Source organism: Lepus europaeus, chromosome 7 (genome assembly GCF_033115175.1).
Source record: "Lepus europaeus isolate LE1 chromosome 7, mLepTim1.pri, whole genome shotgun sequence".
Taxonomy (NCBI): Eukaryota; Metazoa; Chordata; class Mammalia; order Lagomorpha; family Leporidae; genus Lepus; species Lepus europaeus.
The window spans coordinates 67,328,667-67,354,101 of NC_084833.1; the positions used below are offsets into that span (position 1 = coordinate 67,328,667).

At 46.7% G+C, this 25,435-nt stretch overlaps 2 protein-coding genes and 1 pseudogene across 2 annotated transcripts; 1 reads left to right on the forward strand and 2 right to left on the reverse strand.

Moving 5' to 3' along the window:
- The first annotated feature begins 738 nt into the window (after positions 1 to 738).
- Positions 739 to 3,544, forward strand: THRSP (thyroid hormone responsive). The gene is made up of 2 exons (XM_062196765.1): positions 739 to 1,249; positions 3,457 to 3,544. Exon 1 carries the CDS (start codon positions 778 to 780, stop codon positions 1,228 to 1,230), a length of 453 nt encoding a protein of 150 aa, XP_062052749.1. The 5' UTR covers positions 739 to 777; the 3' UTR covers positions 1,231 to 1,249; positions 3,457 to 3,544.
- A 3,724-nt stretch (positions 3,545 to 7,268) lies between these two features.
- NDUFC2 (NADH:ubiquinone oxidoreductase subunit C2) lies at positions 7,269 to 13,942 on the reverse strand. The gene is made up of 3 exons (XM_062196766.1): positions 13,637 to 13,942; positions 8,930 to 9,073; positions 7,269 to 7,448 (listed from the first exon to the last, which is right to left on the reverse strand). The coding sequence occupies exons 1-3, from the start codon at positions 13,803 to 13,805 to the stop codon at positions 7,399 to 7,401; spliced, it is 363 nt and encodes a 120-aa protein (XP_062052750.1). The 5' UTR covers positions 13,806 to 13,942; the 3' UTR covers positions 7,269 to 7,398.
- An 8,097-nt stretch (positions 13,943 to 22,039) lies between these two features.
- On the reverse strand, positions 22,040 to 22,856 carry LOC133764592 (RNA-binding protein Raly-like; annotated as a pseudogene).
- Between the last annotated feature and the right edge of the window lie 2,579 nt (positions 22,857 to 25,435).

Sequence of the window (25,435 nt, forward strand, 5' to 3'; positions counted from 1 at the left end):
GCTTCTGATCAGTGCAGCTCTGGCTGTTTTGGCCAATTGGGGAGTGAGCCAGCAGATGGAAGACCTCTCTCCTTCTCTCTCTAACCCTTTCAAACAAATAAAATAAATCTTTTAAAAAAAATCAATCTGCTGGTGCCATGGCTCACTTGGCTAATCCTCTGCCTGCGGCGCTGGCACCCCAGGTTCTAGTCCCGGTTGCTCCTCCTCCAGTCCAGCTCTCTGCTGTGGCCCGGGAAGGCAGTGGAGGATGGCCCAAGTGCTTGGGCCCTGCACCTGCACGGGAGACCAGGAGGAAGCACCTGGCTCCTGGCTTTGGATCGGCGCAGCAGTGGCCGTAGCGGCCATTAGGGGAGTGAATCAACGGAAGGAAGACCTTTCCCTCTGTCTCTCTCACTGTCTAACTCTGCCTGTCAAAAAAAAAAAAAAAAAAAAAAATCAATCCATAAATAAAAGAGGCGGCTTGTTTCAAGTGACCTGGAAGAATTATGTATTGCCTTGGGGTCAATGCCCCAGTTGCCAAAGGTAAAAACTGGCTCTGCAAGTTGCTGAAGGAAGTTGTGTTGAACTGAAATGACAAGCAGAGGCTGCCAGGTCTGTCCCTGGGCAGACAATCACCTGATACAGAGGTTGGGGCCCAAGCACTGGGATTGGCTCAAAATGGGGCTGTGTTGACCCAACAGCTGGGCCTTGGCATCCTGTCAATCTGTCGTCAGCTCCAGAGCCTAGAAATAGTGCTTGGGCAGTCTGCTGAACTCCAGTCTGTAAGAGGAAGCAACCATGCAGGTGCTAACCAAGCGCTACCCCAAGAACTGCCTGCTGACTGTCATGGACCGGTATTCAGCAGTGGTGCACAACATGGAGCAGGTGGTGATGATCCCCAGCCTTCTGCGCGACGTACAGCTGAGTGGGCATGGGGGCCAGGCCCAGGCGGGGACCCCTGATCTCTACACCTACTTCACCATGCTCAAGGCCATCCGCGTGGATGTGGACCATGGGCTGCTGCCACGGGAGGAGTGGCAGGCCAAGGTGGCAGGCAGTGAAGCTGATGAGGCTGAGAATGAAGCTGCCGAGACGGAGGAGGCCGAGGAGGAGAGGATCTCAGGGGAGCTGGACCTGGAAGCCCAGTTCCATCTGCACTTCTCCAGCCTCCATCACATCCTCACCCACCTCACTCTGAAAGCCCAGGAGGTGACAAGGAAATACCAGGAAATGACGGGACAAGTCCAGTAGGCCTTGGATTCTAGGGAAGGTAATGGCGGCCATGCTGATGGATGCCAGAGTCCACCAAGGGACATTATGGGGCGGAGAGGGAGTGTTGGTAAAACTCAGTGCAAGATAGCCAGCCTGGCTGTCAGTGACCCTCATGTATTGGGATCACTACCTGGGAGGGCCCAAGACCAGGCCTTCCTTACTATCCTCTGACCCAGAACTGGTAATGCAGTCAACTGTTATGGAGACAGAAGGAAAAGTGGCCTGTGGTTGCATAACTCAATGTACAAATGTGCTTGTATACATGTGCATTTATTAATAATTATGTGAATACTTGTTGAACAAATGTGTTGACTTCTTTAAGACTCTGATGAAAGGAATGGAATCTGTAGAGTTCAGGTTACAGAGACTAACTGTCCATCTAACTTCAGGGCATATGCCACCCACCAAGACCTTCCTACAAATCCCAAGAATCCTTGATGTCATGTATTAATAGCTTTCATTTGAACAGAGAGTACCAGCACAGCCTTTAAGTGCCTGACATTTATTCTTCACTTAATTCATTTAATCTTCTCAATAATCCTACAAAGAATTTATTTCCATTAAAAATTCAGAAATTTAATCAAGGCATGTGTATTTCCTTAAGTGTACATTTTGAATTGTATGTGTGAGTGGTTGTGCTTCCCAACAACTTTTTCAAGTAATGGAACATGGAAAATTATATATACATGGCATATGGAGGTACATGGGTGAGGCTGCTCACAGTACCCCTGGTAGTGCTATGCTGGCTATGCTAGGTTGCAGCCCGTCAAGTGGAAGGCCAAGAGACCACCAGGGTGGCACTCGAACCTGGTTCAGGCACATCCAAGTGTGTAGGCTTGCCTGTTGAGAAGCCATTGTGTGTACAAGTGTGTTGGGAGCCTGAGCCTCATGTCCATCCACAGAGAGGCTGGGGTTGTAAGGCATGGAAGAGTAGCAAGCTAGACAAGCAAGGGTTGGCATAGGGTAGGGGGTGGGAAGAAGGCCTAGCTCAGTCATGGGTGGGCAGACTGGGAGAAATTAGGCTGCGGCACCTGCTGGTTTTGACCCTGAGCCATCTACCAGCCCTGCTCCTTACAACTGTCTTCTTTAGGAATAAATCACATCCATGTGCAGTGAAATCTCAAAATCCCCTGATATAGGTATGCAGGGCAAGATTTGCATTCCCAATTCATTAGTAAGGAAACGAAAGCCAGAGAGATGAAGTGACTCACCAGAAGACACATAGTAAGGAGACAAAACAGTACCAGTCCTGACTATGAGCTGGCTACTCCTTCCGTCATACTCTCTACCATATGATGTAGCTTTCTCTGTCTGAAGGCCACTCTGTAGTGATGAATAAATGTGGCCCCTAGACACAAAGCTGAGAGAGAATTCTGCTCTAGTTATGTTCTTAGCCACTTTTTCTCTCAACTCAAACTCCAGTGGTCAACCGCAACCCTGCTTCCCTCTCCCCTTGGGGCTTCCTGGGCTGCCTTCCAAAGGTTCCTCTTGAATTAAACTGTGCTAGCTCAATACTAATGAGCTATGAGGCCTTGGATAAGACACTTCACTTCTTTAGGTTTCAGTTTCTCCATTAAATATTAACAGTAGTAGTAGTAAAAAAAAAAAAAATTGGCATATAAACCATTTTTAAATTACTAGCATGTTTACCATTCCCTTTTACAGATTAAAAAAACTGGAGACCTGAGAATTAAAATGAGTCCTAGGTAACTGGCATGTATGAATCCTGGCCTAACTTTAGCCTCATCCTTTTCCTCTACACTAGCAGATATTTTGTGTCCCTAGAGTCTTCGAATTCTGCAGTCTAGGCTGGAGATGGGATTTGAAGATGACACTCCCTGACCAACCAGCTTGAAAAACAGAGCAGCAACTCTTCCTCACAAAGCCCCAACACACCCTAACACGACCACTCACGAAGGCTGCATTACCGATACAGCTGGGTTCTTGTCCTGGCTCTGCCACTGACTTCTCTATGAACTCAGACAACTTACTTCCTGCATCTCGGTCTCCCTTTTAGTAAAATGGAAGATGACTTATTCCAGTTCTAATAACCTATAATTTTCCTTAAAGGGCTGAAGCACTGCCAAGTGTTCTTATAGAACACCAACATTTTTATTTCACTTTTCTTCCTACTCTGATAGGTATATATCTTAGTTGCTTGATTTTATACTCACTGGGTTTTTCAAATTTTTTTGTACTCCACAGATTGCTTACACAATAGAAGACAGACCTCTGATGAGGACATGCGGCACTTTGCTAGCCCTGCTGGTGAATCAGAAAGGCCTAGGCCTGCAGCAGGAAGTGAAGGTGACTTGGATCTCTGAGATACTTCGCCACCTCCCTCTGCACACTAATTCATGGACTCCAGTCACTGGCCCACCCTTAGGATGTTGCTATTTGTAATTCCCTTGCTCCTCTTATGGGCCTGGGGTGGTGTCTGCTTTCATCACTGTAACTAAAGTACCTGAGAGGAGCTTCTTAAGAAAGGAGGTTTACTTTGGCTTACAGTTTGGAGGATCATAGTTCAAGATGGGTAACCTGATTGGTTCAAGCATCTGAAGAAGCCAGAGGATGGTGGAGGGACAATCACACGGCGAGCTGGGAAGAAGAAACTAGAAGCGCACTCATCTTGTTCTCTATGTGGTCTCTCATAATTCCATCACAATTGGATCACGGGGCACCACCTCATTGACTTAATAAAACCCAATCACTTTCCAAAGGCCCCACTTTCAGAAACAACTGGATCAAGTTTCCAACCTAATCACTGAACTGTTAATCTATTCATTGTTAACCTAAAACTTTGGGGTTTAAAAGTCTACACAAATTTGGGGAGCCATATCCTGTTCAATCCATGACATTGGCCAGGGAGCCATATCCTGTTCAATCCATGACATTGGCCTATGAGGGACGAGACAAAGGTACAAAGGTCTAGGGTACTACTGTAAAGAGCATAGGTGTTAGTGTGTGACCAAACCTCACATCCTCTTCTTGGCAGTCATTCACTATGGGACCTTGGGCAAGTTATTTAACCCCTAAGAGCCTAAATTCCCTCATCTGTAGAATGGGGATATCACCTACCTCACAAGGTTATGAAAATTACACACGATGATGAATGAGAAGCACCTGGCATGTGGGAGCTAACAGGTTGAGTTTTTCTCTCCCTTAACCTATGTATTTGCTCTAGCCCTTGATTTTTGCTCTCCAGAACTAAGAGGTAGTGGAGTCCCTTGGGATGAGTGTTTCACCCTCTTCTACCTGCTGACTACCGATGTGGAAGAGCACAGGTGAACTATAAACCTATTTATTGTGGTACCAATAAAAATTTTCCTTGTATTTGTATATCTCTTTATTTCTAAAGCACTTTCTCTAACATGACTTCACTTTTTACAAGCAGTTATCAAGAGAACAGAGATTGGGGAAGGTGTCGTGGCACACTAGGTCAAGCCGCTGCTTGAAATACCCACAGTCTCCTACCCCAGTGCCTGGTTAGAGTCCTGGTTACTCTATTTCCAATCCAGCTTCCTGCTAATCCACCTGGAAAGGCAGCAGATGATGACCCAGGTATCTGGGCTGCTGCTACTCATGTGGGAGACTAGAATGTAGTTCCTGGCTCCTGGCTTTGGCCTGACCCAGCTCAGCTGTTGCAGCCACCAGGGGAGTGAACCAGTGGGTGGAAGATCTTTCTTCTGTCACTCTGCCTTTCAAATAAATAAATACATACATCTTAAAAAAAAAAAAAGAAAAGAAAAAGAGACAGAATTCATTTGATTTTGCCCACAAATCATTGCTATGGCTCACACTGTCACACAATTTGAAATCCTGTATAAGGAAACAATTTTATTAATCTTCAAAAATGAATTTGATTTCAAAATCAGAGCTTGAAAACAAAAACTTTTTCTACAAGCACTGACTTTGGTGATAACCATAAAGAACAATCTCATTCTGGTCTGGTGTGGTCTTTTACTTCTATATGCACATGTAAACTATGACAGCTCCAAGCCCACCTGCTCCAGAATGATCCACCTAACAGCAAAGACCTTTATAGCAGAGCTTCGTTCTCCCTGTGTTAAGTCTCTTCCTTCCAAACCACCATTTATATTGTTGCAGAGAGCTCAGAAATACAAACCTGACCACATTACACCCAGTAAAATCCCCGTGGTGACTTCTCAAAACCTTTAGGAAGCAGTCATTCTGCATCACACAACTCTCCATCATCTGGCTTTGTATTTGCTTTGCACAAGAATGGGAGCATGCTTACTTTTTCTGTAAAGGGCTGGATACAAACAATTTTAGGATTCTCAGACCGTAACATGTCTACCACAACCTACTCAACTTTGCTGCTGTTACCTTGAAAGCAGCCATAAACAACATGTAAACAAGTGAAGATGGCTGTATTCTAATACAACTTCATTGGCAGTGAGCCAGACTTGACCCTCAGGCTGTAGTTAACCATATCCAACCTACAAGTAAATTCCATTTTAAAATTGTTCAGATGTCATCTTTATTTTTTCATTATCATTTTTTAAAGACTTATTTGAGTCGGCCGGCACCATGGCTCAACAGGCTAATCCTCCGCCTAGTGGCGCCGGCACACCAGGTTCTAGTCCCGGTTAGGGCACCGGATTCTGTCCCGGTTGCCCCTATTCCAGGCCAGCTCTCTGCTATGGCCCGGGAGTGCAAAGAAGGATGGCCCAAGTCCTTGGGCCCTGCACCCCATGGGAGACCAGGATAAGCACCTGGCTCCTGCCTTCGGATCAGCACAGTGCGCTGGCTGCAGTGCGCTGGCTGCAGCGCGCCAGCCGCGGCGGCCATTGGAGGGTGAACCAACGGCAAAGGAAGACCTTTCTCTCTGTCTCTCTCTCACTGTCCACTCTGCCTGTCAAAAATTAAAAAAATAAATAAATTTTTAAAAAAAGATTTATTTATTTATTTGAAAAGCAGATTTAAAGAGAGGCAGACGCAGAGAAAGGTCTTCCATCCACCGGTTCACTCCCAAGATGGCTGCAACGGCCAGAGCTGGGCTGATCTGAAGCCAGGAGCCTCCTCCAGGGCTCCCACTCAGGTGCAGGGACCCAAGGATCTGGGCCATCTTCCACTGCTCTCTTAGGCCATTAGCAGACAGCTGGATTGGAAGTGAAGCAACCAGGACCTGAACTGGTGCCCATATGGGATGCTGGTACTGCAGGCAGAGGCTTCACCTGCTACACCACAGCGCCAGCCCCCAGGTGCCTTCTTAAAACTGGGAAAATGGGGCTGGTGCTGTTGGCGTAGCGGGTAGAGCCGCTGCCTGCAGTGCTGGCGTCCCATATGGCCACCAGTTGGAGTCCCAGATGCTCCTCTTCCAATCCGGCTCCCTGCTATTGTGCCTGGGAAAGCAACAGAAGATGGCCAAAATCCGTGGGACCCTGCAGCCATGTGGGAGATCAAGGAGAAGCTCCTGGCTTCTGGCTTTGGCTTGGCCCAACTCTGGCCATTGCAGCCATTTGGGGAGCGAACCAGCAGATGGAAGACCTCTCTCTCTCTGTCTCTCCTCTCTCTCTGTAACTTTGACTTTCAAATACACAAATCTTAAAAAAAAAAAAAAAAAAAAACCTGGATAAATGAAAACTGAGTATTTTCTTTTTTTCTTGGAATATTTATTTATTTGAAAATCAGAGTGACAGAGAAAGGAGGGAGGGAGAGGGAGACAGAGAGACCATGGGAGAGCAGTCATCCATCTGCTGGTTCACTCCTTAAATGGTTGCAATAGGCTAGATCAGTATAAAGGCAGGAGCCAGGAAATCTGGCTCTCTCAAATGGGTGCCAGGGACCCAAGCACCTGGGCCATCATCTGCTGCCTCCCAGTCATGTAAGCAGGGAGCTGGATCATAAGGCAGAGTAGCTAGGACTCACACCAGCACTCCAATATGGGATGTGGGTGTCACAGGAAGCAGCCTAACCCACTGTTCTACAATGCCCACCCCAAACACACCATTTTCTGATAAGCTGATTTTCTTAAGACAAAAAGGGAGGCAGCATACTCACAACTATTTTAATTAGAGGTGTTAACATATAGATTAATATTATCTTCAGCTATCATGGAAATATGATCCATAAAATTCAGAAATAGCAGGTATCAATGAACCTGGAGCAAGCATTTTGAAGATTTCAATGCACAGGATGGAATTCTTCAAGAATTTCACCGTAAGTTTTCTTATCTATAAAAGGAAAAGATCATAAGAGATTAATTTTGTTTTAAAAATTATATTTTGTAACAAAACTTAACACTCAATAATCTTATTGATAGAAACTCTGCTTGTTCTTAATGTTTGCCTTCTCCAGATGCATATTTTCTGCACTGCAGACAATGGTTTAACACACTGTGCCACAGCACCAGCCCCTTGTCAGAGTCATATTTTGAAACCTAATTCCTAATGTGATGGTATTAAGAGATAGGGCCTTTGGATTAGTCCCTTTAAAAAAGAGGCTGGAGGAAGCTTGTTTGACCCTTGCACCATCTGATGACACATGGGGAAGTCACCTCTGGAGCAGAGTGAGCCCTCAGCAGATATTTAATCTACTGGCACCTGCAGATGCCTTGATCTTGGCCTTCTGAGGTCTCCAGAACTGTGAGCAATAAATGTCCACTGTTTATATAAATTACCCAATTTAAAGGTGTATTGTTACAGCAGCCCAAATGGACTAAGATAACCCCTTAAAATTTCCTTGTCCTCAACCATGGCTTGGCAATCACTGAGACATTCTGTTTCACCGAATGAAGAGTAACTCTGGAGGAATCTGTGGTGATGTCCAGACGGCTGTCAGGAGGAGCAAGGTGCCATTAGGGGTATCCTGGCTAAAGTGGTGAAGGAAGAAATAAGAAATAGGCAGGGAAGGGTGAAGGTCGGCTAGAAGAGGCCAGAGACTGACTTGGTCAAGCTCTCCATGCCCCCAGGGTCAGTTTCAGAGGTTCCTGGCACACCTGCCAGTACCCTGCTGCTCAGAAATAGAATGAGCCCTGTGGCTACACACGCTCCTGCTGACTGAGGGAACCAGTGGAGATCTCTCTCAGAAAAAGCCAGAGATGGGGCCACTGCTCAGCCACTGGGTCTCACGTATTCTCAAGATTCCTTCTATCTTTAAGTCCAATGGTTCTGAGTATTCCCTATTCCTGACACATAGCCTATAGACAATGGGTACCTATTTTAACTAAAAAGACGCCAGCAGATTTGCTGTCTGCAGAAGAAGTAAGACTGAAGGCAGAGCTGGGCTACAGGTAAGTGCAACAGTCCAACCAAGAGACAGATTATGTCTGAATCACAGTAGCAATAGTGGGAGAGACAGGAGACTTCAAAGTTGAGAAATAATTAGGAAGTAAAGTTTCTAAGACTTGATGACTAATGGAGAGTGAAGAGGAAAGACTTAAAGACACTCAAGCTTCTGCTTGAGGGTCTGGGGGAAGCGGGACACAGAAGAGCAGGAGGGACAGGAAGGCTGAGGGGACAGGAGTTTGTTTCCTGTCCAAGGGACACACATAATGTCATAAATCATATACAGGATTCAACAGAATTCTGGTCCATAGACAAAAATGTGGGAATCAACAGAATATACAAAGTTCCTGAAGCCATTGGCATGAGCAAGATTAACCAGGGAAAACGGTACAGTGAGGACAGAGGGTTTCTACAATGACTTAAATTACCTTTTTCAGGAAAATCCTCTGGATGTGAATTCATATACCCAAACATGTCATGGTCCCTCACAGCATACATATAGTCTTGACGTTTTAGAAGATAATAGCCAGCAAAAACAAAGGAAGTAACATATAAAAGCTGGCGATGCAAACCTGAAATTCAAATGACAAATCCAAAAGAAAGCAAAAATCAGTCAATGTGTAGTTTGAACTGCATTTTTACATTTCAGACAGATAATTTATTGTTATAGTATTTCTCCAATATTCTTTAATTTAAAAATATGAGCTTTTCTATATGCTCTGTATGATTTTCCTGAACAAATGTCCTCAACTTTGAAACATCCTATATCTTTTTAAATTTTTTTTTTTTCTTTTAAGATTTATTTATTGGCCGGCGCCGCGGCTCACTAGGCTAATCCTCCGCCTTGCGGCGCCGGCACACCGGGTTCTAGTCCCGGTCGGGGCACTGATCCTGTCCCGGTTGCCCCTCTTCCAGGCCAGCTCTCTGCTGTGGCCAGGGAGTGCAGTGGAGGATGGCCCAACTCCTTGGGCCCTGCACCCCATGGGAGACCAGGAGAAGCACCTGGCTCCTGCCATCGGAACAGCGCGGTGCGCCGGCCGCAGCGCGCTACCGCGGCGGCCATTGGAGGGTGAACCAACGGCAAAAGGAAGACCTTTCTCTCTATCTCTCTCTCTCTCACTGTCCACTCTGCCTGTCAAAAAAAAAAAAAAAAAAAAAAAGATTTATTTATTCATGGGGCCAGCGCTGTGGCACAGCAGGTAAATACCCTGACCTGAAGCGCCGGCATCCCATATGGGCACCAGTTCGAGACCCGGCTGTTCCACTTCCTGTCCAGCTTTCTGCTGTGGCCTGGGAAAGCAATAGAAGATAGCCCAAGTCCTTGGGCCCCTGCACCCACGTGGGAGACCCAGAGGAAGCTCCTGGCTTCGGGCTTCGACTTGGTGCAGCTCTAGCCATTGCGGCCAACTGGGGAGTGAACCATCAGATGGAAGACCTCTCGTCCTCTCTCCACCTCTCCTCTCTCTGTGTAACTCTGACTTTCAAGTAAAATAAATACATCTTAAAAAAAGAAAGATTTATTCATTTGAAAGGCGGATTTACAGAGGAGCAGAGGCAGAGAGAGAAAGGTCTTCCATCTGCTGGTTCACTCCCCAAATGGCCGCAATAGCTGGAGCTACGTTGATCTGAAGCCAGGAGCCAGGAGCTTCTTCTGGGTCTTCCACGTGGGTGCAAGGGCCTGAGTACTTGGGCCATCTTCTACTGCTTTCCCAGGCCATAGCAGAGAGCTGGGTTGAAAGTGGAGCAGCCGGGACTTGATCTAGCACCCATATGGTATTTACCTTACCATAGTGAAAGTCCATGCTTTCACTATGGACTACAATCAGCAAACCACATCATTGTCAAGTTCTCCTATATGCCACTGAACTACAGAAACAGAAAGACCCAGATTCTCTCTATGCTGACCCATACAAATACATTCCTCACAGAAAAAAGTTCCAGACACGTTAGCAATGTTTTAGACAACGATCAGCACCCCAATCCTGCAGGCATGGCAAGACCTCTTACAAAGTCTCCATTTCCCAAACCTCTCCTTTCTCTCAGTGGAGGTCTTCCTCCAACCCACGTACTACTCCTCCACAATCACTTTCATCTTCTTTCCTCTTATCAACTTCAGTCTGGAAGCCATTGTGCTCTTTGTATAACACCATAAATTGCTGACTTATTAAACTAGAAGCCAGTAAATATTTGGTTTTGTGGACTCTATATTTGAATTACCAACTAACTATAAATTTAGGGCAGGTAAATGGTAAGTAGCAACAGGGTTAAAATCAACTGATGAGAAATAACTTAAGAGAAATTTTACTTAATACTTTCCACTAATTTGAAAATCTTGCTTACAAAATTTTATTTCATTGTCAGACCATTCTGTCATTACCCATTAAATGCCAGGGCTGTGGTTTGAAAATCCACTGTATTCCTCTCCACCCCTACTTTTTCAACTCTCTTAGAAACATAATTTGTTATCCTATGTGCATAAATTTGTGCTGAAATGCTTTTTTTTTTTTTTTTTTTTTTGACAGGCAGAGTGGATAGTGAGGGAGAGAGATAGAGAGAAAGGTCTTCCTTTTTGCCGTTGGTTCACTCTCCAATGGCCGCTGCGGCCAGTGCTTCACGCTGATCCGAAGGCAGGAGCCAGGTGCTTCTCCTGGTCTCCCATGCGGGTGTAGGGCCCAAGGACTTGGGCCATCCTCCACTGCCTTCCCAGGCCATAGCAGAGAGCTGGCCTGGAAGAGGGGCAACCGGGATAGAATCCAGCGCCCCAACCGTGACTAGAACCCGGCGCCACGAGGCGGAAGATTAGCCTGTTAAGCCATGGCGCCGGCCAGCATATGCTCTTAACAAATGTGCTCTTCCACCTCTCAGAAAGGCACAAATTGCTAAACTGCCAAAATGAGTGAGATTATGTGGTCCAGACTTCATATTTCAGCTAATCTTCACTTTCTCTGGAACAATCTCCTGCCATCTATACCTCCTTTGTGCTCCCAAAGTGTATTCTGTTCACCCACCTGTCAAAACATTTATCCATTATACAGTTCAGTAATAAACTGTACTGGTTTGTTGTATTGATTCAATTAGGAGTCAGTATTCCTCACTCCACATACCTAGTAGGTAGCACAGTGCCTGGCATGGAAAAAGTACTCTGTCTAGTACCTTCTATGGATCAGACATCTTACCTAAAGAACTTCACTTAATTCTCACAAGATATGCAAAAACTAATCATTTTCATTCTACACAGAGGGAACTCTGGCTCCGAACAGACTCCATATGCAACTTGCCCAGAGAGACATAGCTGGGAAGCAGCAGAACACAGCCATTGATTCCAAAGCAGAGCTCTTTACATTACACCCAGGCTCAGGTTTGAGCAAATGCAGAGTGGTGATTAAGGGAGCAAAGATATAGATTAAGATCACTCCTTTCTGTAGTAAGGGGTCATGTCCATGAGAGACAGGATCCCAGATGCGAGAGCTGGAAATACAGAGAGTTGATGGGCTGGGAGCTCATGTGCAGGAACAACACAGAGCTGGAAGAAAGCTAGAGGAACAAATGGTTCCTTAGGAGGTTTTTTGTTTGTTTGTTTGTTTGTCTTAAAGATTTATTTATTTATTTATTTGAAAGGTAGAGTCGCAGAAGTAGAAAGACAAAGAGAGGTCTTCCATTCGCTGGTTTATTCCCCAAATAGCTGCAATGGCCAGAGCTGGGCCAATCCGAAGCCAGGAGCCTGGAGCCTCTTTCAGGTCTCCCATGTGGGTGCAGGGGTCCAAGGACTTGGCCATCTTCTACTGCTTTCCCAGGACATAGCAGAGAGCTGGATCAGAAGTGGAGAGCCGGGGCCGTTGCCATGGCACAGTAGGTTAATTCTCCACCTGTGGTGCCGGCATCCCATATGGGCACCAGTTCTAGTCCTGGCTGCTTCTCTTCCAATCCAGCTCTCTGCTGTGGCCTGGGAAAGCTGTGAAAGATGGCTCAAGTCCTTGGGCCCCTGCACCCATGTGGAGGACCTGGAAGAAGCTCCTGGCTTCAACAGCTCGGGCTGTTGCAGTCACTGGGAAGTGAACCATCGGATGGAAGACCTCTCTCTCTCTCTCTCTCTGTGTAACTCTGACATTCAAATAAATAAGTGAATCTTTAAAAAAAAATAAGTAAGTAAATTTTTAAAAAATATAATACAGGTCCGATCACACTGCATTCTAAGGTTTCAACAGCTTGTAAGGTTCCTGGCCGCCCAGAGGATAAACTGTCAACAGCACCCAGAATCTCCATTGCAGCCTTACTGCCCTAACCAACCACCAAAAACCCCCACACTCAAAGGCCCCTGCCTCCATTTGCTCCCACTGGCCCCATGAGCCCAGAAAACTCAGAGCTAAGTTTAGACACCTCTCCCACAAGTTCTCTTACTCATTCCTCTGAAGAACCACAGTCGTAACCTCCACTGCTGTCAGCTACTCTCAGGATAGCCAGTCTGACAGAAAACCGGTAACATGTTTCTAAGAAACACAGCCCACTGGGTTAGTATCCCTATTCAAAGTGTGGTCCCTCAACCAAGAGTTGCACCAGTGCGTGGGAGCTTGTTATTAACAGTCAAGCAAGCCCCTCCCCAAAGATAAACGAATCGGAATCCACATTTTAACAAGATCCCTAGGGCATTCGTATGCACGTTAAGTTTGAGCAGCATAGGTTTGGAATATGCAGTCTAACATCAAACACCAGGCCCTGCTTCTTACTATCCATATGACCTTGGGCAAGCAGCCTGACGCTCTCTTGGGCTGTTACCTCCTTTGCGGGTAACACCTCCCCATAAAATGTTTGAGGACTAAATGCTGTAATGCCCGCTGCATGTCAGTAGTGGATGGCATGGAGTGAACGCTCATTTGTGCACGCACAACAGCACGAAGAGGTCCCGCGTCCTTCACCGAGTCACTGGGTTCATGGTTAAGGCCCTGAGTGGCTGCACCTCAGTTTCTCCAAGTGCCAAAAGACACTCTAAAGAGGGGCGACCGCCCAGGGAGGCTAGGCGGGACCAGCGAGGCGAAAAGGCCTGGGAAAGACGAAATACTTCAGGCGGGCTCTGGCGGAGCCGGCCCGTAGTGCTGCGACCCCCTCTCCTCCCAGCCGATCCCGCCCGCAGCCCTCACCGGCCATCATCACAGGCCTCCGCCGGAGAGCGTTATCAAGCAGGCCGGAGCAGTAGCCCATGAAGCCGAAGTAGAGCAGCCGCGGGTCGGTAAGCTTGGGTGGCGGCAGGCTCCGGGCCTCATCAGGCAGGAACTTTAAGGGCACTCGGCCCGGCCGTCCGCTCATCATGGTGTCGCCGTTCCCACCTGCGGCTTGGCCTCAGGACTGCAGCCACAAAGAAAACGACCACGACCACTGCACCGGTCTAAGCAGCGGACTTTTCTCCTCCGAGCACGGGGCTGAAGGGCATGGCGCAGCGCGGTGCAGCACCCAAACGCTTCCCCGTGCGTACCGACACCCGAACTCCGCACGCGAAGTTCCGGCTCACTAAATGACCCATGGTGCTCGCCCAGGGTTCCGGGCCCAGTGCTAAGGGCTGGAGGAACAGACCAAAGAGCCACAGTGGGCGAGGGCTGGGAGACGCTGATTCTTCGCCCAGCTTCCTCACCCGGACTTGTTTCTCGTTCCCCTGTCCCGGATTGTCCATTCAGCTAAGCTTTATATCTTTGCATCCAGCGCCCACAAGTGGGCATAATGGATAGTTTTGAGAAACAAGTGAAATCCTATAAAAACTAGTTTCCATTTTCTGGGTTTCTGGTCATTCGTTCGCACGGCCACACCCTCCAAAGCGTTTGAGGCCCAGCCGCAATAAAGAATTCGGAGACTAAATGACTGGATCATTTAGCCTACTCTTGAAATTTGGCTTCGGAGGCAGCATCCTAAAATGTTTTAGCTCTGGGTCTTCAGGTCCTTCTGCAAGGCTGAGGGAGGAGGTGTTGTGCAAAGGTTTGAGGAATCAAAGAAAGACAGATTCTGTAACATTTTGAAAAGTAATTGTCCAGTCTCTGCTTACCTACCTCTCAAAATAGGGAGCTTCCATGTTGAATGGTTTTCTCTTTACAAATGCCTTCCGGACATTGAGCTAATTTTTTTTTCCTTCCTATCCATGCATTAGTAGGAGCAACATTTTATAGAGGCAAATGCTGATTAGACTAGAGATTAATGCAAGGGTATATGCCTCCAAGGTACTGATTGATTTTCTAAGTGGAAGAATAAAACACTAGCCTAGAGCTATTAAATAAAGGATGCTCGTTTTATGCCTATAAAAAGCACTCTATGGGCTGTAATATTTCAAGTTAGGATTATCCAAAGTCAAGTATATTAGAAGTTTCCTGGAAGCCAGCAAATATTTCAAAAGTTCATGCCCTTTGATTCAGTAATTACACATCTTGGAGTCTGTCCCACAAAAATACTAGGACATGAAAAAGCTTTTTTGCACCAAGTTTTAATTTTTTCAGCCACAGCATTTCTTTTCAAATTATATTAAAAGAATGCAAACCACCAAAAAGATTTCCAAGGACAGTTATGTCAATCCTGAATTCCAAAACCTGTTAGGCAAACACAAAGATTTAAGTGATGTGGGGTTAGTGCTGTGGCTCAGAAGGTTAAGCCCCCGCCTGCAGCACCGGCTTCCCATATGGGCTCCAGTTCAAGTCCCAGCTGCTTCACTTCCCATTCCGCTCTCTGCTAATGTGCTGGGAAAGCAATGGAAGATGGCCCAAGTCCTTGCCCTCTCACACATGTGGGAGATCCAGAGGAGACTCCTGGCTCCTGGCTTCAGATTTGGCTCAGCTCCAGCCATTGTGGCCACTGGGGGAGTGAACCAGCAGATGGAAGACCTCTCTCTGTAGCTGTAAGCTCTCTCTCTCTCTATGTGACTCTGCCCTTCAAATAAATAAATCTTAAAAAAAAAAAGAAATTTACAATATAAAACAAAAGAACAATGTAACAGATACTCATATTCTACCATTTAACATCTATTAATATTTTGTCTCATGCCTTTTCATACTTTTTTTAAAAAAAGGAAATGATGTAGAGGGTAAAGCATGTGATGCCAGCATGCTGTCAGAAACGCCATCTGGATCTTGCACATGCGTGATAGGAGCCCAGGTAGTTGGGCTAGCCTCTGATGCCCTCCCAGGAGCAGGAAGCTGGATCAGAAGCTCAGGAGCCAGGACTCAACATTCCAATGTGGAATGTTGGCATGACAGCGGTGGCTCATTCTGTTGTGCCAGGATGCCAGGCCTCCATGTAGTTTTTTTGTTTGTTTGTTTGTTTGGTTTGTTTTGTTTTGACAGGCAGAGTGGACAGTGAGAGAGAGAGACAGACAGAAAGGTCTTCCTTTTCCGTTGGTTCACCCCCCAGTGGCCGCTGCGGCTGGTGCGCTGCAGCCAGCACACCGCGCTGATCCGAAGCCAGGAGCCAGGTGCTTCTCCTGGTCTCCCATGCTGGTGCAGGGCCCAAGGACTTGGGCCATCCTCCTCTGCACTCCTGGGCCACAGCAGAGAGCTGGCCTGGAAGAGGAGCAACCAGGACAGAATCTGGCGCCCCGACCGGGTCTAGAACCCAGGGTGCTGGTGCCGCAGGCGGAGGATTAGCCTATTGAGCCACAGCGCCGGCTCCATGTAATTTTTGAGATCTATCCATGATGAAACAGAAAGATTGAGTTCATTTATATATATATATATATATATATATATATATATATATGTATGTATATATGTATATGTATGTATTTTAAAGGCAGAGAGCTAAAGAGAGAGAATGATCTTACATCTGAGGTTCATTTCCTAAACGACAAGAAGAAACAAGGTTGATCAAAGAAGGAGGTACTTTTCTCTGAAGGGAGGAGAGAACTTCCACTTTGCTTATGGCCTTGTCTAAATACTGACAGAGATTGTGGATTCAAAATGCTTCCATAGCCTTGGCAGCTCATGTCAAGAGGCTCGGGTGATCACTGAGGTCATACAGAAGAGTGTTAATTGTTAAATTAACAACAGGAGTCACTGTGCACTTACTTCTCATGCAGGACCTCTCTCCTCAATGAGTTGTATTATGAGAGTTAACTGTAAAATTTGTTCTCAGTTTTCTGTGTGTGTGTGTGCAAATTGTTGAAATCTTTACCGAGTTTAGAGTTGGTCTTCTGTGTACAGAATTAATTGAAAATGAATCTTAATGGAGAATGGGACAGGGAATGGGAAAGAGAGGAGGAGGTGGGGTGGGAGTGTGGGTGGGAGGGTGGGTATGGTGGGGAGAATCACTATATTCCTAAAGTTGTACTTATGTAATTTGTACTCATTAAATACAAGGTTTCTTTGGAGGGGAAAAAAAAAAAAAAAGGGAAAGGAAAGAAACAAGGCTGGACCAAGCTCAAGTCAATAGCCAGGAACTCTTGGATCGCAGGAACCCAAGTACTTGGCCATCATCCACTGTCTTCCACTGGCAGGAAAATGCATAGGAAACACAGAGATAGTGTTGCGCTCCACCACCCTTTTATTTTTCTAGAAAATATAATTTAATCCAGAATGATAAACAGCAGTTCAGTGGTTGCTGGCGGTGAGGGGTGGGGAAGAGTGATAAAAAAGGGGGGGGGGTATTTATTATTTATTTATTTGAAAGGCGGAGTTACAGAAAGGGAGAGAAGTCTTCCATCTACTGGTTCATTCTCCAAATGGCTCCAGTGAAGGAGCAGGAGCTTCATCTGGGTCTGCCCATGTGCATGCCGCAGCCCAAGCACTTGGGCGGTCTTTTGTGGCTTTCCCAGCCCATAGCAGAGAGCTGGATCGGAAGTGGAGAAGCTGGGACTTGAACTGGCAGCCATATGAGATGCCAGCACTGCAGGAGGGCAGCTCTACCCTATGCCACAGAGCCGGCTCCCCTCTTGTCTCTCTTGACAGACTAAGTGCTGCTTCCTAGAAGGCTCAGCCTTCATTCCACCCATTTTTCACCTGGCTCATTTCTGCCTCTAGCCTTTGGTTTGGTTTGTCCTGCTCAGGGCCCTCATCATGATCTCTTTAGTTGTTGTATCCAGTATGAAATGGATCTCACTTTTCATCCTAGCAGGACCTGTCTCTTTTCAGGTTTCTAGGACTTATTAAAGCAAGAGGGAGAGCTGGGAAGACAGCGAGGGGCAACAACAGCTTGAACAAGTTGTCCTTACAAGGCAACCTCTCTGCCTCTGGAAACAAAAGAGCTAAAATGAACTAAAAAGTCTGCGGCTGCAGTTGTTTCTGAGCTACAATCTTTTTTTTTTCTTTTTCTTTTAAGATAATAGGAGAGAGGGGCCAGCATTGTGGTGCAGCAGGTTAAGCTGCTGCTTCTGATGCCTACATCCTGTATCTTGAGTGCTAGTTCTAGCTCTGTGTGTTTTTTTTGTTTTTGTTTTTTTTTTACAGGCAGAGTGGACAGTGAGAGAGAGAGACAGAGAGAAAGGTTTTCCTTTTCCGTTGGTTCACCCCCCAATGGCCGCTGCGGCCAGCGCACCGCGCTGATCTGAAGCCAGGAGCCAGGTGCTTCTCCTGGTCTCCCATGTGGGTGCAGGGCCCAAGGACTTGGGCCATCCTCCACTGCCTTCCCGGGCCATAGCAGAGAGCTGGCCTGGAAGAGGAGCAACCGGGACAGAATCCGGCGCCCCGACCGGGACTAGAACCCAGGGTGCCGGCGCCGCAGGTGCAGGATTAGCCTATTGAGCTGCGGCGCCGGCCCTAGCCCTGGGTTCTGTGTCCTGATCCAGCTTCCTGCTAATGCGCCTGGGAAAGCAGTAGGTGATGGACCAAGTGCTTGTGTCCCTGTACCCACTTAGGAGAACCTGGATGGAGTTCCAGTAACCTGGCTTCAGCCTGGCCCAGCCCTGGCTGTTGTGGCCATTTGGATGAAAGATCTCTGTTTCTCCCTCTCTCAAACACTGCCTTTCAAATAAATAAATAAAACATTTTTTAAAAAGGACACCAATGATCTACATATTGCCACACTCTGTGATACAAATGTCACTGTACATCTCAGTAGCGCTTTCAATGAACACTCTTCCTCTTCCAGGATAGCATGCATTCTGCATTTCTCTTTTAATTTCTTATTCTCTCTCTCTTCCTTCCTTCCTTCCTTTGTTTTTCTGGTTTCTCTTCATCAGTTTTCTTTTTTGTCTCCTTTTTTCTTCTCAGCCTGTAAATTCCTTAAGATTTGTGTTAAGCTCTCTTTTCTTTATCAGATACTTTATTAAAAAAAAACTTTATTTATTTATTTGAAAGGCATAGTTACAGGGGGTGAGAGGGAGAGACACAGAGGTCTTCCATCTGCTGGTTCACTCCCCAAACAGCTGCAATGGCTAGGGCTGGGTCAGACCAAAGCCAGGAGCCAGGAGCTAGGAACTTCTTCTGGGTCTCTTTGTGGGTACAGGGGCCCAAGCGCTTGGACCATCTTCCACTGCTTTCTCAGGCACATTAGCAGGGAGCTGGATTGGAAGCGGAGCAGCCTGTATTCAAACTGGTGCACATATGGGATGCTGGTGCTGCAGGCAGCACCTTAACCCACTATGCCACAGCACTGTCCACTCTCCCTTCACAGCTATTTTCTTTCCTTGGCTGATGTGTCTATTCTTTTTTTTTTTTTTTTTAACAGATTTATTTGAAAGGCAGAGTTACAGAGAGGCAGAGGCAGAGAGAGAGACAGAGAGAGTGAGGTCTTCCATCTGCTAGTTCACTCCCCGAAGGGGCACAACGGCTGGAGCTGCGCCAATCTAAAGCCAGGAGCCAGGAGCTTCTCTTGGGCTGGGGCAGGGTGCAGGGGTGCAGGGGCCCAAGGACCTGAGCCATCTTCTACTGCTTTCCCAGGCCATAGCAGAGAGCTGGATCAGAAGTGGAGCAGTCGGGACTCAAACTGGTGCCCATATGGGATGCCGGCACTGCAGGTGGCGGCTTAACCTGCTATGCCACAGCGCGGCCCCAAAGGCTGCTTTAAGAAGTGGTGAAAGCCGGCCCCGTGGCTTAACAGGCTAATCCTCCACCTTGCGGTGCTGGCACACCGGGTTCTAGCCCCAGTTGGGGCACCGGATTCTATCCCGGTTGCCCCTCTTCCAGGCCAGCTCTCTGCTATGGCCCGGGAAGGCAGTGGAGGATGGCCCAAGTCCTTGGGCCTTGCACCCGCATGGGAGACCAGGAGAAGCACCTGGCTCCTGGCTTCGGATCAGCGTGATGCGCTGGCTGCAGCGGCCATTGGAGGGTGAAGGAAGGAAGACCTTTCTCTCTGTCTCTCTCTCTCTCTGTCTCTCTCTCTCTCTCTCTCTCTCTCTCAGAAGAAGAAGAAGAAGTAGAAGAAGAAGAAGAAGAAGAGAACACTCACACACCACCTAATCAGCTATCTACTCTTCATCAGAACTATAAAAACAAATCTGGTGTGTGTAACTGGTACAACTGAGACACTGTTTGGGATGCTTGCATCCCATATCACAGTGTCTGGGTCTAATTCCCACCTTCACTTCAGCTTCCTGCTAATGTATACCCTGGGAGGCAGAAGGTGTTGGCTCAAGTAGTTTGTTCCTTGCCACCCCACATGGAGACTGGAATTGAGTTCTTGGTTCCAGGCCTTGGCCTGGTCTGGCCTCGGATGTTGCAGGCATTTAGGAGAGTAAACTAATGGATGGGAGACTTGTCCCTGTACCTTTCAAATTAATAAAAATTAAAGAAAGTAAAACCTGCCAGGTGCTCTTGAAAGAGTTTTCCTAGGATTTAGTGATCCTTTTTCTTTAGTCCCTTTTTTCAGAGCGTTGTGCAGAGGTATACACGAGTATTTCAAAGAGTTCATGGGCAATGACTATGACAGAGCTATGCATGGATTTTAAAATCTTTATAACAAAACAAACTTTAAAATTCCGTTTCCATTAACTTTTTTTTTAAAGGTGTATTTTTATTTATTTGGAAGGCAGAGTTATAGTGAGGGAGAGATAGAAAGATCTTCCATCTACTGGTTCACACCCCAAATGGCTGCAACTGCCAGGGCTGGACCAGGCCAAAACCAGGAGCCTGGAGCTTCTTCCAGGTCTCCCAGATGGGTGCAGGGGCCCAAGCGCTTGGGCCATCTTCTGCTGCTGTCCCAGGTACATTAGCGGGGAGCTGGATTGGAAGTGGAGCAGCTGAGACATGAACGGGCACCCATATAGGATGCTGGCATTACAGGCAGAGGCCTTACCTACTATACCACAACACTGGCCCCTCCACAAACTTTTTGAAGTGTCCTTGTAGTATGAGTCCTATCCTTATCACAGTTGTTTTATAAATAAACTGTTTTTATTTCTGTCTCCTGAACTTGAAAAAAAATTAGTATTGACCTTTTTAAAAAACAAGGATGCTGAATACAGGACTTCATTGTGAGAAATGAATGGCTGTATTGATTCATTTTGGAGGTCTATAAAATCATGCTAATCTCGGCTGCCCTTACCACAGTAGCCCGTTTCCTTGTAGCACAAAGGAATATTTGGGTCAAAAGATTTTCATTTTTTAAAAAAGACTTTTTATTTATTTGAGAGGCAGAGCTACAGACAGTGAGAGGGAGAGACAGAGAGAAAGGTCTTCCATCTGCTGGTTCACTCACCAAATGGCTGCAGTTGCCAGAGCTGGGCCAATCAGAAGCTGGAGCCAGGAGCTTCTTCCTGGTCTCCCATGCGGGTGCAGGGGCCTACGCATTTGAGTCATCTTCTACTGCTTTCCCAGGCCATAGCAGAGAGCTGGATTGAAAGAGGAGCAGCTGGGACACAGATTGGCACCAAAATGTGATGCCAGTGCCGCAAGAGGCTTACGTTACTATGCCACAACACTGGGCCCAAGATTTTCATTTTTAAATGTAAGAGACAGAGAGAGCTCCCATTTGCTGGTTCACTCCTCAAATGCCTGCAGTGTCCCTTAGCTGGGGGTCCAAGGCATGGAGCTAGGAACTCAATCCAGGTCTCCCACCTGCGTGGCAGGAATCCAATCGCCAGAGCCATCAGTGCTGCCTCCAGGGTCTGCGTTAGCAGGAGCTGGGTATTGAACTCAGGCACTCCAGTATGGGATGCAGGCCTCTTAGTGGCTAGCCCTGCATCAAAAAATTTTGTGTGTTATCACATTCATGCTGAAAGTACAATTTCATCAAACTATTGAAGAGCAAAACATTTTTTAGTCTTTTTTTTTTTTTTTTTAAGATTGGGATACAATTTGTTTTATTGTCAGGGTCTCCCCTGTGGCTACCCCCTCCACCACCTCCAAACCTACAGAAAATCCCACACCTAGGAGTGTCCCAGGGAGAAAGAGTATGGGGAAACTTCTGTGTTCTGCCCTCTGGCCTAGGCAATGCTGACCAGCAGGGTGCACGGGGAAGGGGAGGCTGGGAACGCCACCTGCAGAGGATGTGGCACTGCTGAGATATGTGTGGGGAGGAGGCGCCTGCTGCCATTGTTCTGCTGGTACTGCTGGGGGTGGCATCCAGAGATGGGTGCCTGACTTGAGGGCTGAGGCAGTGATGCCCTTTGCCTGCTGGTAGCCATTGTTCCTGTCAGAGTGCTTACTCCAAGGCCCCATCTTCTGCATCTGTGTCCTGGTTGTGTTCCAGCTCATCCTCACTATGCAAAAGCAGTCTCGCCTCAACATGGTTGTCTCCAGCCTGGGTTTCTTCCTGGGTTGTGCCTGCCTTGAAAGTCATGTCCTTTTAGGGGACTGCTGGGGCCTGCTGCCACCACTACTGCCACTGCCACTGCCACCCTTGGTATCTGGGTTGGCCTTTTGCTCCTAAGCAATATGCTCCAAGTAGCCCAGCAGGGCATCGATATTGGGTTTGTGTCAGCTCTGTCTTGATGGGCTGCACCTCACTGCTGTTGAACCTGACCCTGGCTGAGCAGTTAGTAATGACTGTGGAGCTGGCAAAGAGCTTGACAGGTGTTAGTTTTGACGTGCCAGGCCAAAGGGACTGTGACCTGTGGTTGCTTCACCATGACTGCCCTGGGCACTGGCAATGGCAATAGGCAGTCCCAGGATTCCAAGAGCCTGTATATGGCAGGTGGTGTTCCCTTTAACCCCTTGGGTCTGTTGGGTTTGGGCTCTTCTGCTACGTTGATGTCCACTGTTTGCCCAGCCGGCACTTGCCCATTGTTCCCCAGCACAGCTGCCTGGGTATGGCACTTGTTGGCTTACTAAACAAAGGCATAGCCCTTGTGCTCAGAACAGCTGGTCACATGGCTGTACTTGCAGAAAGTGGTCTCCATATCTGACTTCGCTGCAGCTCAATAGCTGTGTTGAGGTTTCCAATGAAGACCCAAGAATTCATGGACTTGGGCCCATTCTTATTTGTGACATTGGCTGTCTGGATCTTCAAGGACATGGTGGCCACCAGTACCAAGGCTGAGCTTAACCAGCTGTTTCCTCCTTGGGGTTACTAGGATTAACATCAGCTGCCTCTGAAAACAGGGTTCACCTCCATAAGAGGTCTGGAGATAGCAACATGGCATGGAAGGAGCTAATTTTTTTTTATTGAACTTTTTTTCTCCCATAATTGCAAACAGAAGCTGCATAAGAGGGGATGATTCTGATTCTGAAGTACTTCCTTCACAAGATTTCAAAGATACAGTCATCGACAGGGAAACCCCATGGCTCAACTTCTTAGCAGCACCCATCACTTGGATGATCGAGAACACCAAGTCTCACCCACCTTTTCTTTTCTTTTTTTTTAGATTTGTTTTATTTATTTGAAAGGCAGAGTTAGAGAGAGAGGGAGGGAGTATGTGGGGGGAGAAGAATCTTCCATCTGTTGGTTGACTTTTTAATGGCCACAATACCTGTGGCTTGGCTAGGCTGAAGCCAGGAGCCTGGTACCCCATCTGGATCTCCCACATTGATAGCAAGGGCCAAAGTACTTGGGCTGTCTTCTGTGTTCCCATGGGCATCAGCAGGAAGCTGGACGAGGAGTCAGGCAGCCAGGACTCAAATGGAACTCATGGGTGTTCCAAGTAGAGGCTTAACCTGCTGTGCCACAATGCTGATCCCTCACCCACCCGTTTTATTGTACATTTTGTTACATTGCATATTTATTAGTGGGTGAAAATGAGTTATACATTTAAAAATTTTTATTTAATATTTAGGAGTCAGAGATAACTCCCACCCACTGACTTACTCCCCAGATGCCTGCAATGCCTGGACAGGAGCAAGGAGCCAGGAATGCAATCCAGGTCTCCCATGTACACCACAGGGATCCAGCTACTTGAGCTAACACTGCTGCTTCCCAGGGTCTGCAATAGCAGGAATCTAACCCAGGAATGCTGATGAGGAGCATGGGTATCTTAATGGCCAGGCTACGTGGCCTGGTCCTTATTTGAATTTTTTTTTTTCAGCAAGATTTATTGACTTATTTGAAAAGAGAAAGAGAGAGGAAGAAATACAGATCTTCTATTTGCTGGTTTATACATTGGATGGCTGCAACAGCCAGGAATAGGCCAGGCTGAAGCCAGGAATTCCATCCAGGTCTCTTACGTGGGTGGCAGAGACCCAAGTACTTGGGCCAGTATCCATTACCTTCCAGGCAGGAAGCTGGGTGGAAAGTGCAGAGTAGGCAGTACTCTAATCAGGCACTGATATTGGACGTAGGTGTCCCAAGTGGTATCCTAACCCACTAAACCACAATGGTCTACCCCTTTTATTTTTAAAATTTTGACCTGGATTTAGTTCTTAGATACTGGCTTTTGGAGAGTGGACCAGCAGATGGAATTTCTCTAATAAATAAGTTAAAAAAATTTTAAGTTTTTTTTTTTTTTTTAATAGTAATCTTGTCTTATTCTCAATTCTAGTTTTCAAAACATTTTGAAACAGTACCTTACTTTATTTGGTATCTGCTGAAACCTAGGACTTTGTTGAAAAATACGCATGTCTCTGCAGTTTTAAAAACAAACACAAAGTATATTACTTGGGAAAAAAAAAGTCCTGGACACCAGGCAGGAAGTCTGGGTTCTACTGTGCGTTGGCACCAAGGTATTCCTCAGTGTCTGAAGTTACTTCCCTCCTGATAATACAAGAGGCTGAACTATTGAAGACTCTTTGGACACTGAAACTTAAAGTCAAATGAAACAAATATAAGCCCTAATATATAAAACAGACCAAATGTATTTACCTTGGTAGGAAATGGGATAGGCCCAGAGCCTCTGAAGCTCTTGTACTCTATGGAACATTCTGGAAATCCTTGAACTAGATACACTCTTCCAGTTGATGTCCCATCACTTTCACAGCAGCAACCTACAAGCTTAATTAAATTTGCAATGTTGAGATGCATCAAAATTCATCTCTTTTGTTGCTTGTATGAAAATTGGCAAAGATGTGAGGAACTATGCTGGGCCCTTACTATTCAGGCTTGCACTAGTGACATTTAGGTTTTATTCATTCATTTTTTAAAATATTTATTTATTTGAGAGGCAGAGTTACACACACACACACACACAGAGAGAAAGAGAGAGAGAGAGAGAGAGAGAGAGAGATTCTTCTATTCGCTGGTTCACTCCCCAAATGGCCACAATGGCCAGAGCTCAGCTGATTCAAAGCCAGGAGCCAGGAGCTTCTTCCGGGTCTCCCACGTGGATAAAGGGGCCCAAGGACTTGGGCCATCTTCTACTGCTTTCCCAGGCCATAAGCAGAGAGCTGGATCAGAAGAGGAGCAGCCAGGACTCAAAGCGGCACCCATACTATGCCACAGCGCTGGCCTCTATTCATTAGGTTTTATTTATGGCCTGTGTTCAAGTCCCTGCAACTTTTACTTTTTAACGATTTTTTTAAAGATTTATTTTAAAGTCAAAGAGTCAGAGAAATTAGGAGAGACAGATATCCATATGTTGGTTCACTCCCCAAAAGGTCACAACAGTTGTGGTTGGCTAGGCTAAACCCAGGAGCCCAGATTTTCATACAGGTCTCCCACATGGG